This window comes from Balaenoptera physalus (assembly GCF_965194825.1).
Source record: "Balaenoptera physalus genome assembly, chromosome: 13".
Lineage (NCBI taxonomy): Eukaryota > Metazoa > Chordata > Mammalia > Artiodactyla > Balaenopteridae > Balaenoptera > Balaenoptera physalus.
Genome location: NC_138892.1, coordinates 101,881,848 through 101,896,467, shown reverse-complemented (window position 1 = coordinate 101,896,467; position 14,620 = coordinate 101,881,848). Strand labels below are relative to the sequence as shown.

The following is a 14,620-nucleotide window of genomic DNA, read 5'->3' as shown; positions in this document are numbered from 1 at the left end:
TTATTTCTCAGTTTCTCTAGAACTTGGAATGGGAAGAGGGATGCTATATTATCCAGCCCCTTCAGAGACCCTAATGCTGTGAATAGAATAGTTATGACTTTCAGTTACACTAGGGATTATTTTCTAAAATGTCCTATTCATATTTATGTACATATGTGTTAATTATATTTAATAGTAACATGTACAGGTCTAATTTCTGGTTTGTGTATCAGCATTATCACACAGGCTGGGGTGCAGACAACCCTGAGGGTGACAATAAGCACCAGCGTTTTTATGAATCCTCATGGTACCGGGAAGATTATGTCACGTGGCCCCTGTTCTTCCAAGGCTGTCACTGTAAGCGGTCTTGGCTTGAGTCCTTGTTGAACTGGGGAAGGGGGCGGGGCCCAGAGTTGACACCACATGTGTGATTTGTTGTCTCCTTGAGAGTTAGAGAGAGAAAAAAAATGTTTCAGTTGCATGGCAAAATTGAAAAAGAGAAGACTAAACACATGTGTGGGTAGGAGAGAGTCATCAACTTTTCTGGCAAGTGTTGAGTTCAGAAGGAAAGGGAAAAGGAAAAGGGACCCTGGACAATTTGGTAAGATGCTTGTTTCCTTCTCCCTGTGTACTGAAGCATGTTCTGAAGCTTTTGTGGAAGACGATGCTGGTACTCTGCTGTTGGTGTTTGGAGATGAAGTTATTGTTGCTTATTTAAGGGCTTGCTGAGTGCTGGATATATGCTGAATGCCTAGCATACATGATCTCATTTAATCATGGTTACAACAGGCCCTGACAATGATAGCTTTGTCTGAGGTAGGTGATACTGTTCCCATTTTACACATGATGAAGCTCAGAGAGGTTAAATAACTTTTCAAAAGTCACACAGTTACAAGCAGCTAGTAAATGGTCTGAACTCCTTGGTACACTCACGTAGTCATTCATTTCTCAGGTACTCACTGAGCATCGTTCATTTTTAAAAATTTATTTTATTGAAGTATAGTTGATTTACAATGTTGTATTAATTTTTAAAAATAAATTAATTTATCTTATTTATTTTTATTTTTGGCTGCGTTGGGTCTTCGTTGCTGTGCATGGGCTTTCTCTGGTTGCGGCAAGTGGGGGCTGCTCTTCGTTGCGGTGCGCAGGCTTCTCATTGCAGTGGCTTCTCTTGTTGCAGAGCACGGGCTCTAGGCTCGTGGGTCTCAGTAGTTGTGGCACGCGGGCTCAGTAGTTGTGGCACGTGGTCTCCAGAGCGCAGGCTCAGTAGCTGTGGCGCACGGGCTTCGTTGCTCCGTGGCATGTGGGATCTTCCTGGACCAGGGCTCGAACCAGTGTCCCCTGCATTGGCAGGTGGATTCTTAACCACTGTGCCATCAGGGAAGTCCCCACATTTTTATTTTTATGTTAAAAAAACAAGCCTTCTTTATTTATTTTTAACTTTTCATCCCAGAAAATTTCAAATGTACACTAAAGAAAATAATATAATAAACTCCCATTACCCAACACTTCAATAATTACAAATTATGGCCAGTTTTGTTTCATCTGTAATCCCCCCTCACTCCCACCTCTGCCCCCGGTATTTTAGAGCAAATAGGCTTCCTTAAAAAATAGGACTTTTAAACTTAGTGATTACACACGTCACATGTCTATTTCTCTTTTATCACCTCATCAAGACACTAGATAGAGTATGGCACCGCTTTATGCAAATTTGAAGTAGTACAACAAAAGTATCAACAAAGTCTCATTTTATTTATTTATTTATTTATTTGCATGTTTACTTTTTAAAAAAAATTTTTGGTTGCGTTGGATCTTCGTTGTGCACAGCCTTTCTCTAGTTGCGGTGAGCGGGGGCTACTCTTTTTTGCGGTGTGTGGGCTTCTCATTGCGCTGCCTTCTCTTGTTGCGGAGCACGGGCTCTAGGCACGCGGGTTTCAGTAGTTTTGGCACGCGGGCTCAGTAGTTGTGGCGCACGGGCTTAGTTGCTCCACGGCATGTGGGATCTTCCCGAACCAGGGCTCGAACCCTTTTTCCCCTGCATTGGCAGGTAGATTCTTAACCACTGCACCACCAGGGAAGTCCCTGTGCAATTGTTGTTAATAGCCCAAACAGTGCCATCAAGTGCTGATATTTGTGCTTAAAAACTTGCTCTCATGTCAATAACTTTGGAATAGAAGTTAAATGTGATAAATTGTTCTGAAGAAGGCCAGGCTCCACACAGCCAGTATTGTTTGTTTAGAATAGTTGCCCACATTTCAACACTTCTGAAATCGGATGCATCTTATAATCATCATATATCATAGTTTAATTGGCAGCTTTAAAAATGTCTAGTGGTATGTAAAATAAGGGAGCATCTTCACTTGATGAAGCTGTAGATTTGTTGGAATACAGTCACTAAGACAGGGGTAGAAAGTGACAAGGGACAGAAGGAGAGCTGGGAGGTCAGGGCAGTCTCTGTGGAGAAGTTGTACACGCCCACCACCCCTTGGTCCCTTACCTGAAACTCTAAATTCCAAAAGGCTCTGGAAACAAAGTGGTTTTTTTTTGGTACCAAAACTCATTTGGCAGAAAAACCTAATTTAAACTAATGTGAAGTAATTTATAAATATAATATATAATGATAACTAAATAACTTTAGTTATTCTACTCACTGTGAAGATCAACCTGTTTAGCTGCAGAAATATTAATGTTTGATGATGGAGTGTTATCTCAGCCCCTTGCGGGGGGAGGGACAGGAGGAGATGTTACCTAATATTGGGATATTGGGTCTGTATACCGCATTGGCACTGTCTAATTTTTTTTTTTATTTTTAGTTTTTGGCCGTGTTGCGCGGCTTGTAGGATCTTAGTTCCCCAACCAGGGATCCATCGAACCTGGGCCCCGGGCAGTGAAAGTGCAGAGTCCTAACCACTGGACCGCCAGGGAATTCCCTGCACTGTCTTTTAAAAGACCATAAAATTCTGAATTTTGAAGCATATCTCAACCCAAGGCTTATGGATAAAGGACTCTGGAATGTATCTGAACTGCAGGTTTATGGGTAGATATCATTTAGATGTGTGAAGATGTGGAGGGGATTTTAGGAAGAGGAAAAAGCATCTTCCCCCAGCATCTGGGATCTAGGTATAAGTCATTATCCAACCATTACGTTTGCTTTAAAGGCAGAGATGACCTGCATTTCTGATAACTCCTCTCCCTTAATTCATGATTCATACGCAGTTGGAGGGCTGGACTTTCTGGGTTTGGCTTTTCCCTGCAGTATTAATGCCCTCCTTTTCCCACAAATCACCTGACTTCCCCGAAAACTCTGTAACACACCCTTTGGCTAAAAAAGAGCGTTAGGCAATTGGTGAAATTCCCCAGTCCCTCCTTTCTCCCCCTGTGGCCTGGGATAGAGGAATCTCAGGCCTCAGTATGCAGTTCTTGTTTCAAAAGCAGAGGGAGCTCCAAGATCAAGGCTGAGTTCCCCTTTCCCTAAGTCATGGTCTCCCAGCCCGCCTCTTTGTTTGGATCAGGGAATTTCAGACATGCACACTGGGGCAGAGAATCACAGGAACGGAACCAGGACAGGGAGGTGGAGGTTCCTGCACCCAGGCCCTGTGCTGCTCTTCCTGGGAGCCGGCAGGGTTGCCCGGCACGCCCACTGGCAAGAGAGACGGGACTGACCCACTTGTTCCCATCAGCTTCTGAAGGTAAAAACCTTAAAATCAAAGAGCAGAGCTTTGATGGAGGAAAAAGGAAGGCAGAAAACTTTACATAGGAAGGTTTTGGGCAAAGATGGAGGGCTGGAAAGAGCAGAACTCAGAGGGAGAATATAGACCACTTATTTCTCTTAGGTTGACGCCATCCACCCCCATGTCACCCCACCACCTACCACTGTTTTCAGGGTTAGAAGCTTATTTGGCAAGACTTTTCTAAGAACTATGGGGAGATGGCTTGTCTTTTTAGTAAAGGTTAAAAAAAAAAACAAAACTGGAAAATTAAGGTAGGAAATTGAGGGAATACCTTTCCTTTCTTTTCATGTTTCTTGTCATTCAGCTGTCCCTTTTCTCCTTCCACATCCAACCCTGTCTCAGACCACTTCTCCCAAGGTCACTGCCTTCCCCTAGGAAAAGAAGCTTATTCCTCCATCAGTGGTCACTGGGAGAAATACATGCAATAATACACAGTCAGAAGAGCTGGTTCGAGGTGATAAGGGGGATCCTTGTCAAAGGAAGAAGGAGACGTATCGTAGGTGGATGGTCATGATGGGGAAAGACTCCTGAAATCCTGAGCGGAAAAGGGAATATTTATTGTTCTGTTAGGGCAGGAGGAAGACTGACCGAGTCGGGGCTGGGGTGGGTGTTGAGTGTGAGGGAGGAGAACAGAGGAAGCAGAAAACTGGGAGAAATTACTCATTATTTTGGAGAAAAACTGGGAGAAGGTCCTGAGAAGCCAGAGGAGAAGGATAAGATGTAGTTTCAGTCTAGAACCAGGGCGAGTGTGAGAGGATGGGTGTCTTCCAGTGATGATTAATGATACGACTCTGTTGAACCTCTGTGTTATTCTTACCAAGGTGACATTGACCCCTTACCACCCAAGCAGGTGCCTGTGTGCTTGTTAGACAAATACAACCAGGTTTGCCACCGCTTTAGGTCCAAAGTCTAGAGGTGCAGAGAGCCAGGACCAAGAGACGAGCTGCTCACCAGGGATGGACAAATTGCCAGAGATGTGGTGAGTGATCACGGGTCTATGGAGATGTATATGGACCCCATTCCCTTCATCTTCTCAAGAAAATGGCTCAGATCTGAAGCCTGGGTTTTGCTTTGACCTAGGCCTGTTTGCTTCATTCCAACCGAAGTTTCTCCTCCATGTGCTGGTGCCGTTCGTCTTTCCCATCCCTTCTCCCTGCACTTGTCCGCTGGCACCTGGGTCACCCACCTCTCCATATGCCTTTTTTATTTTTTCAGGTGCATTGTCCTGTTTTCCCTTTTGGCATGGGTTTATGCTGAGCCTACTATGTACGGGGAGATCCTGTCCCCCAACTATCCTCAGGCATACCCCAATGAGGTAGAGAAGTCTTGGGATATAGAAGTTCCTGAAGGGTACGGGATCCACCTTTACTTTACCCACCTGGACATAGAGCTGTCCGAGAACTGCGCATATGACTCAGTGCAGGTATATTGTAATAAGCACGTAAAAGATGGGGCTGGGGTGGTGGACTGAGAGGAGGCAGGAGGGGGTGCCACCGGCATACAGTGAGCTGGGCTCACATAGTCCTAAGATGGGAAATGGTCCAGTCTCTCTGTCCCTTTTTCTCTGACCTCCATACCAAAATATTACCCTTTCCTAGCTTCTTTTGACTCTTCTCTTAAGATAATGTCAGGAGGCCTTGAAGAAGGGAAACTCTGTGGACAGAGGACCAGCACGAATCCCAACTCCCCAGTGGTGGAAGAGTTCCAACTCCCATACAATAAACTCCAGGTGATCTTCAAGTCAGACTTCTCCAACGAAGAGCGTTTCACTGGGTTTGCTGCGTACTATGTTGCTGTAGGTAAGGCTCACCCCTCTGTGTGCCTCATTGATCCAACCACATGATTAGAAGCCGGACAAACATTGAGCAATGCAGGGAGTGAGGGTTCTGTTTATAACTCTTATGAAGTGTTGACTTGGCTTGGATCCCTCCATGAATTGCTTTTGTGAAATTCAAATGCATAATCGTATCCTGGTGATGATGATGGTAATGATAAAAAAGAGATAATAAGCAGTAATTTATTGAGAACCACCATGAACTGGGCACTGTGTTAAGAACTTTACCTATATTAATTTAATCTTCACCTCAATTCTTAAACTAGATGTTATTATCTCTACTTAAAGATAGGGAAAGTAAGGACTAAGGAAGTTAAATAACTTGCCAAGACTCACACAAGGAATGCATGGTATTCAAACCCATTTAACATATGGCAAACAAACTTTCAAATTCTGTGTGCGTCTCCAGCTATCTCCAGGGTAAAATGAAGTCAGGACATCTCATAAAGCCAAAGTATTGTTTAGATTTGACAGAAGTGCCAACATCATATAAAGTAATACATGTACTAATTGTTCCTCCCTGCAGAAGACATTATCAAGTTAAACTTGCAGAGTGTTGTCTCTGGAGCTGAAATGCTGTGTTTGTGAGAAAGGTCAAGAGTCTCTGGCATTGAGAGCTCCACTATAGCTGTGCAATGGTAGAGCGCAACTCTGGAATCATAGTTCACAAGAGTCATATAGAATAATACCATCCTGAAATGTGATTCATTGAATGTCTTTAAGCAACAGACCCTTCCTACTTTTCTTACCCTTGCAGTGTGGGGCTTAACCTTATTCTTCCTTCTAGCTCTCTATCCTTGACCTCAATCTTTCTCTACTCTTTGTAGATGTAAATGAGTGCACAGACTTTGCAGATGCCCCTTGCAGCCACTTCTGCAACAACTTCATTGGTGGTTACTTCTGCTCCTGCCCCCCAGAATACTTCCTCCATGATGATATGAAGAATTGCGGAGGTGAGCTTGGCATCAAGAAGGGTGTGTGCTCCCTGGAATTTGGAATGGCTTGAGGCTTCAGTAGGGGGCTTGTCTACCCTTTGATTTTTTTTTTTAAATTTTTTTTTTAATTTTTGGCTGTGTTGTGTCTTCGTTTCTGTGCGAGGGCTTTCTCCAGTTGCGGCAAGCGGGGGCCACTCTTCATCGCGGTGCGTGGGCCTCTCACTGTCGTGCCCTCTCTTGTTGCGGAGCACAGGCTCCAGACGCGCAGGCTCAGTAGTTGTGGCTCACGGGCCTAGTTGCTCCGCGGCATGTGGGATCTTCCCAGACCAGTGCTCAAACCCGTGTCCCCTGCATTGGCAGGCAGATTCTCAACCACTGCGCCACCAGGGAAGCCCCCTACCCTTTGATTTTGATTAGCCTCAGCCTTGTCTTGGCATCTATTTTTATTTTTTAATAGTTTACAAGCTGATTTCTTTCTTTCTTTCCTTTTTAAAATAAATTTATTTACTTATTTATTTTTAGCTGCATTGGGTCTTTGCTGCTCCACGCAGGCTTTCTCTAGTTGTGGTGAGCGAGGGCTACTCTTCTTCGTTGCACTGCGCAGGCTTCTCATTGCGGTGGCTTCTCCTGTTGCGGAGCACGGGCTCTAGGCACACAGGCTCAGTAGTTGTAGCACACAGGCTTAGTTGCTCTGTGGCATGTGGGATCTTCCTGGACCACGGCCCGAACCCGTGTCCCCTGCATTGGCAGGTGGATTCTTAACCACTGCGCCACCAGGGAAGTCTGATATCTAGTTTTAGTTACCCATAAACTGAAGGGGAGCTACAAGAGTGGAGGAAGACAAACCTACAGGGTCAAGTTAATTAATTGGAGAAGAGAGATAGGTGCCTGTGAAGAGTCAACCTGGGGCTCTCCATAACCATGAAAGGCTCTCTCATCAGCAATGTGATAGAAACCCAATAGGTATTGGGTATCTCTGCTGATATGTATTGGGTATGAAATTGTGGCATGTGGGCTTCAATCAGTCAATGTGACAGTCAATCAATGTGAACTGTCAGTTCATGAGAAGTATCATAGAAAAAGGCAGGGACTCCTTTGCTTGACCCTATATTTGATTCTCCTTTTCTCTTTTTCTCCCTTAGTCAACTGCAGTGGGAATGTATTCACCACACTGATTGGGGAGCTCACAAGTCCCAATTATCCCAGTTTATACCCAGAGAACTCAAGGTGTGACTATCAGATCCTGTTGGAGGAGGGGTTCCAAGTGGTGGTGACTATGCAGAGAGAAGATTTTGATGTGGAACCAGCTGATTCTGCGGGCCACTGCGCTGACAGTTTACTTGTGCGTGATGGATGATGAATTTTTCTCCCAACTCACACAGAGAGATTTCTCCTTGAAGACAAGTTATATAGCTTTCTGCCCCTTCTTTTCTTTTTTTCCCCTCCTTATTTTATTTTACTTTTATCCCTTCCATTTTACCTTTTTCTTTCAGTTCTTTCTCTCTTCTGATTTCATCATTTTGTTTCTCTTCAGTTTGTTGCAGGAAACCAGCAATTTGGTCCTTACTGTGGTAATGGATTCCCTGGGCCACGAACTATTGAAACCAAGAGTAATGCTCTCAATATCATCTTCCAAACTGATGAAACAGAGCAAAAAAAGGGATGGAAATTTCGTTACCATGGAGATCGTGAGTAACTTAGAAGTTGCTCTTTGGTTGGTGGTACCAAAGTCCTTGCACAATGTAAAATCAAAACAGGTAGATTGTTGTATGGATAGGTATCCTGAGAATACTCCACTTCCTCAGCAGGATCTAAACCTGTCAGTAGTTGCCAGAAATGCCTCAACTTCTAGGAATCTTTCAACTGGACTTGTGAATGCAGACAGCTTAGGGGTGGTTCATTTGTAATGCCATATTAATTAATTAATAATTTTTTTCGCCACACCATGTGGCTTGCGGGATCTTAGTTCCCCAACCAGGGATAGAACAGGTGCCCTCGGCAGTGAAAGTGCCAAGTCTTAACCACTGGACCGCCAGGGCATTCCCTGTCATATTATTTTAGACACCTCCGTATTGGGATGCTGGGCGTCAGGATTGAGGATGACTGAACAACTGTAGAAAGTGTGAGAATGATGTAAATATCATAGAGATTCTCCAACTCTTTGGTAAAAAGTTTTTTCCTATCCTTTCCAAGCAATCCCTTGTCCTAAAGAAGTCACTGCCAATTCTTTTTGGGAGCCTGATAGAGCAAAATATGTGTTCAAAGATGTGGTGAAGATAACCTGTGTGGATGGGTTTGAAGTTGTACAGGTAAAACACTGTTAGAGTCTTCTCTTTAGTCCCTAGGTCAGGATGAGTGTACTGGAATTGTCTAATCGTTTACCGAGCGTTCTTGTTCCAACAAGGTCTAACACCTTCTCCATAAAGAGAACCGCTCAGGATCTTTAGTCTTTCCTTGTCAATCATGAAGATCCTTGGGCAGCTTGACATTCCCTTTTTGGCTTTGGTCTTCCTGGGGCAGGGGGACTGATAGGCTGGGACAAAGTTGTCTTTTAGCCCCAACTCCTGGGTACTTTGGGTCATTCTGCTACGATGTCCCCAAGCTTCTTGTGGTGAGGACTCCTCATTGATCCAGGGCCAGAGATCGATTCCATTTCTGGATTTTGATTCCCTAAATCTCTCCTTATAAATTAATGGAGATGTTTATTATTGTCCAGGGAAGTGTTGGCTCGACATCTTTCTATTCTACTTGCCAAAGCAATGGAAAGTGGAGTAATTCCAAACTGCGGTGTCAACGTATGTACCTCTTTAAAATGGGACTCTTTTTTTTTTTTTTTTTTTTCCTCCCAAAGGGAATGGAAAGATTAGTGCATTAAGATACAAATGCATGGTTTCCTCTTAGGCTTGTGAGAGAGTAGATTGGGTTTTTGAAGGGAAGTCAGTCATGGAGTCCCAGCCCTGATCTGATCCCAGGCCAGCCAGACTAGCAGGTTTCTTCCAAAGAAAGAGGCTATGAGATTGGTAGAGTTAATAGCATTATATGGGCCCATTCCTTCAGAGGCCTCACCAACCACTGAGAATCAGGTTCATCCTTGTAGCTTTCAAGGGGCTATCAGACCTGGCAGGACTCAGTGGGCTAGGGTGTTGAGGGATGCCAGTTGGAGACCATGGCCACAGAGAGGCTGACATGGGGGGATTCATCCCAGGTGTGCGTATGGATGTGGGGAGTGGGGAAGGAGTGAGGAACACGGCTGGGAGGATGGACTGGCCCAGTGACTCCTCCTGGGAGGAAGTGGCCATCCTGACCATCTCTCTCCTGCCTTCCTCTTGTAGCCGTGGACTGTGGCGCTCCTGAACCCATTCAGCATGGTAGAGTCGAAGATCCGGAAAATACTCTATTTGGTTCTGTCACTCGCTACACTTGTGAGAAGCCATATTACTACATGGAAAATGAAAGAAGCGGTAGGTTTCTTTGACTAAAGAAAAGAGAAGGAAAGAATGAGAGTGTTGGAGGGTGAATGACACAGTCTTCCAGGGTTGGGTCCTCCCTGCGGTGGAAGCACGAAGTCCTAACCACTGAGCCACCAGGGAAGTCCCCTGACCAACTATTTCATGTAGAATAGGAGTAATGATTCCAGCTTCAAGTCACTATTCTATGACGCCTGACTTTCTCGATGGAGGGGCCTTGGTGGCGCTGGATGAAGGTCTGGATGGCTCACAATACGTCCCACTTCATTGCTTTTAATTTAATTTATTTTCCCACTTGACACACTTCCCCAGCCTCTACCATAACCCTCTTCCTTCTGCTTTGGAGACTGTTCCTTCCCCTCCCTTGGCAGGATAGGGGCCAGAGGGATTGTTTGGAGGATGTTCTCAAGATTCTTTTCTAGTTGGTTTGATCTGATCGCCTCCTCAAATCCCAGAGGTGCTAAGGCTCTGAACGAAAAGGCGGGGGGGTGGGGGGACGGACTCCAGAAGATGTGATGGTGAGTGTGTCCCCTGTCCCTTGTGCTGTTCCAGAGGAGTATCGCTGCGTTGGCAACGGGAGCTGGGTGAATGAGCTGCTGGGCGCAGAGCTGCCAAAATGTGTTCCAGGTAATCAGGGCCCAGGTTTGGGTAGAGAGCACGGCCACAGGTGCGGTTGCATGGGTCTCACCTTCTAAAAGTAGCTGTAATCTTCTTGGGAAGGGACTTGACAGTCTGGGCTGCCAGAGTCTAGCTCAGTCAGGTGGAGACAAAGCTGGGCCGTGGACCTGCCAGGGCCTTGGGGAATTCATCAACCACACTGTCAGGCCGATGGACGGGAAAGAGAAAAGTCAGCCTGTGACAATTGGTGTCAGAGTCTGGGCCAGTTAGGTTTGGTAATGTAGATGTAGTAAGGGCGTCTAGGATTGCTAAAAACAGGGCCTGAAATAAGAGAGTGAGGAATCAACACTCAGAAACAAGACTACTCGAAGAGCCTAGTTATTATATTAAAAGTCTATCTGGTAACAAGATATAGAGGAATAAAAGAAATAAGGGGTTGCCTAGAGATCAGAGTTGAGTAGAAGAAGGCTCCCAGGCAAAGCCAGAATAATAATAATCATCCTCTTAGTAACAACAGTGTGATTGAGAGCTAGGTACCGAGCTAGCTCTCAATCAAATAATCAAATGCAATCAAACAATTGCATTTATTATCTCATTCAGTTAAGTCTTTGCAACAACGCTCTGGGGTAGGTGTTATCGGTCCCGTTTTACAGTTGAGGGAATTCAGTGCAAGTTCACAGAGTTAGGAAGGGGCATGGGTAGGCTTTGAACCCAGGTCTGTCTGTTATGCTCAACTCAGAGTGCATTCAGGCTGACTAGTGAGGGATTTAGGAAAGCCCACTTTATCTGAAATAAAATTCCGTTTTAGTTATATTCGGCAATGGCAAAGCAATCAAACCTGGATCCAGTCAAGGGGGGATGAGATGAAAGATGGAAAAGGAGAACCCTCCACGGGTTACTAGGAGGGACTCAGCTGCAATTAGGACTTGAGAAAAGAAGGTGATAAGTGTTTGATCTGGGCATCAGAGGAAGGTAGAATGCTCGCCTCCCCTACCACTTATATGAGGACAGGGTTGCCCAGCTCTAGCTCCCAGCTGGGACCCCGGCCCCATGTGCCGAGCCTGGGGTGAAGTGTCCTCCCCACACTCTGAGTTAAGCCGTCCATAGTGTGAGGCTCGTTTGGGTTCAGTAATTGGCACACGGCCTCCGTTTAAACCAGTCTTTCCCACAAGCCTGCTTTTGGCACTGGCAAAGTGGGATGTTTGGTCCTTAGGTAAGTTCAGGATGAGTCAGGCACTGAGATGGTTGACCAAATATTTGGCTATGTTGTGCTGAGAACGCTGAGGTCCAGCAGGTGTTTGAGTGGTTGTAGAATTTGCAGGGGGCCAGCAATCTACCCTGCTCCCTTCCCACCTTGTTCTTGTTCCTCCCTAGTCTGTGGCGTCCCTGGTGAGCCCTTTACAGAAAAACAGAGGATATTTGGAGGCTCCTTTGCAAAGATTGAAAGTTTCCCCTGGCAAGTCTTCTTCTCGAACCCCCGGGCCGGCGGGGCTCTCATTGACGAGCACTGGGTGCTGACAGCTGCCCACACCGTGGAGGGAAACCGTGACCCAGTGATGTACGTTGGATCCACCTCAGTGGTCACCTCGCAACTGGCAAATGCCCAGATGCTCACTGCTGAGAAAGTGTTTATTCATCCCGGTTGGAAGGTCCTGGATGCCTCGGAAATACGGAAGAATTTTGACAATGACATTGCGCTGGTGCGGCTGCAAGACCCAGTGAAAATGGGACCCACTGTCTCCCCTATCTGCCTGCCAGGCACCTCCTCAGAATACAACCCCTCAGTGGGAGATCTGGGGCTGATCTCAGGCTGGGGCCGAACAAATACCAAAGATCATGTTATTAAGCTCAGAGGGGCAAAGTTACCCGTTGCTCCCTTAGCAAAGTGCCGGGAGGTGAAGGGGCTAAATCCCGGAATAGATATAAATTCCTTTGTTTTCACTAAGAACATGATCTGTGCTGGAGGTGAGAAGGGTGTTGATAGCTGCGAAGGGGACAGCGGTGGGGCCTTTGCTCTACAGGTCCCTAATGAAGAGAACCCCAAATTCTATGTCGCTGGCTTGGTGTCCTGGGGCCCCCAGTGTGGTACCTATGGGATCTACACTCGCGTCAAGAACTACATTGACTGGATCATGAAGACGATGCAGGAAAATAGTGCCCCCAGTGTAGGCTAACCATACAGGTCCCACCAGCCTCTCTAAGGGCTGTGACCCATCTGTTGCTTTCTGTTCCTCACAATAATCCCATTATTTCACCATGACTGAGAGAAGACATGGGAGTATGATTTAACTAGAACTTGATTGTTGGGATACCTGGTTGGAGGTGGGGTTTGATCATGTCGTTGTGTTGGTCATTCAGTGTAGTTGGAATTCCTGGGGTCCTCTGCCCTGAATCTGTCCTGTGGACAACAATGTGGGAAGGGACGCTTACCTTGTGCTCTTCCACCGGGAGCCCTCTTTCCTGATGATTGCCTCCTGTTCCAGTTCTGACTCTGAAATTCATTGTGGGGCACACCCTTGATTTTTGTTTCCCCTTTACCTGTTTGCAGTTTATCATTATCAGTGTCTACTATCTACTGGTAATAAAGCATGTTTATAACCCAGTTCTGGCTGACTTGTCTTATTCCACATCAAGACTTCAGCACCATAGAAAGGGAGTGGGATGGGCTGCTGTGTCCTGGAAATTCGGGCCCCTAGCAGCTAATATTTAATTGTCATGAAAACAGGGAATTCAGTTTCTGTCCTCTCTTCCAATGGACATTTACTGAGTATTGTGGATTAGCATAACGTCAACACAAGGTACCGTGTTCTGTTTTTGAAATTCATCAAATGTACTTGAACCTCACTCAGACAGCCACAGAATTGTCTGTTTAAGATCTTTAAGTCTAAAATTTTGTGGTATGAATTGTTTCAATATGTCTCCTGAAAATGAATTTTCTTTTAGTGTGCATTTGTATAATACAATATTATGACTCAATGAAAAAGAAAAACAAAAGAAATTCAGCATGTGCTCATCTGCTTTCCTGGTGGTTTTGGTTAATTTGTCAGTCAGGCAACAACGTCTTCCCTGGATCGAACTCTGCACCGAGATGTTATAGCTCATCTTGGTGAGGAGGGACCCAAAGACTCTCTTCTACTTTTTTCCAAGGGAACAGAAAAACAAACAAGTGAACAAACAAACCACTCCTCATCCCCACAAAATGATTAGTGGTGAAACAGGACCAGACAATAGAGACTAGTATTTTTTTTCATTGAAGTATAGTTGATTTACAATCTTGTGAATATATATATATATATTCTTTTTCATATTCTTTTCCATTAGGGTTTATTACAGGATATTGAATATAATTCCCTGTGCTATATAGTGGCACCTTGTTTTTCATCTATGTTATATATAGTAGTTTGGAATCTGCTAATCCCAAACTCATAATTTATCCCTCCCCCCGCTTTCCCCTTTGGTAACCATAAGTTTGTTTTCTATGCAGAGATTAGTATTTTTTAAACTGAGCACAGGAGAGCTATCTTAGGGTGGCCATTGCACTAACAAGGTGTCTTACGAAAGCCATGGCCTGAGATTAAGAGTTCAGGGACACTCTGGTCTGTTTGACGTGACACGTGGCTTTCAGGAGAACAGTTTTTATCAGAAGCCAAAAGGGGTATATTTGTGGCCCATCAAGAAAGGACTTTGATCTTCCATGGACCAAAAGAGCAAAATTCAACAGCTGACCTTAGGCTGGTGGTTAACACATGATGAAGTAACCAGAACTCTAATCGAAAGGTCTGAAGAACCAAATGGGACTTCCCTGGTGGCCCACTGGTTAAGAATCTGCCTGCCAAGGCAGCGGACACAGGTTCGAGCCCTGATCCAGGAAGATCCCACATGCCGCGGAGCAACTAAACCCGTGCGCCACAACTACTAAGCACGCATGCCTAGAGCCCGTGCTCTGCAACAAGAGGAGCCACCGCAATGAGAAGCCCGTGCACTGCAGCGAAGAGTAGCCCCTGCTCGCCACAACTAGAGAAAGCCCGTGCGAAGCGATGAAGACCCAACACAGCC

General features: G+C 45.4%; 1 protein-coding gene across 4 annotated transcripts; it reads left to right on the top strand.

Moving 5' to 3' along the window:
- The first annotated feature begins 3,442 nt into the window (after positions 1-3,442).
- C1S (complement C1s) lies at positions 3,443-13,166 on the top strand. 4 transcript variants are annotated; one of them, XM_082420197.1, is made up of 12 exons: positions 3,443-3,668; positions 4,611-4,689; positions 4,926-5,133; positions 5,332-5,509; positions 6,372-6,497; positions 7,622-7,821; positions 8,014-8,167; positions 8,673-8,788; positions 9,196-9,274; positions 9,812-9,940; positions 10,499-10,573; positions 11,939-13,166. In XM_082420197.1, exons 1-12 carry the CDS (start codon positions 3,458-3,460, stop codon positions 12,736-12,738), a joined length of 2,355 nt encoding a protein of 784 aa, XP_082276323.1. In that variant the 5' UTR covers positions 3,443-3,457; the 3' UTR covers positions 12,739-13,166. The 4 variants fall into 4 exon arrangements, with proteins under 4 accessions (XP_082276323.1, XP_082276324.1, XP_082276325.1 ...); XM_082420198.1 differs by having other exon boundaries at positions 3,504-3,668; positions 4,558-4,689; XM_082420199.1 differs by having other exon boundaries at positions 3,532-3,668; positions 4,561-4,689.
- Positions 13,167-14,620: the final 1,454 nt, after the last annotated feature.

Excerpts from the sequence above, each read along its gene's own strand:
- C1S (XM_082420197.1), top strand. The coding sequence starts at position 3,458 with ATGGTCTCCCAGCCCGCCTCTTTGTTTGGATCAGGGAATTTCAGACAT. Across the intron at positions 5,134-5,331 it reads GCGCATATGACTCAGTGCAG|ATAATGTCAGGAGGCCTTGA; the intron begins GTATATTGTAAT and ends TCTTCTCTTAAG. Across the intron at positions 10,574-11,938 it reads GCTGCCAAAATGTGTTCCAG|TCTGTGGCGTCCCTGGTGAG; the intron begins GTAATCAGGGCC and ends GTTCCTCCCTAG.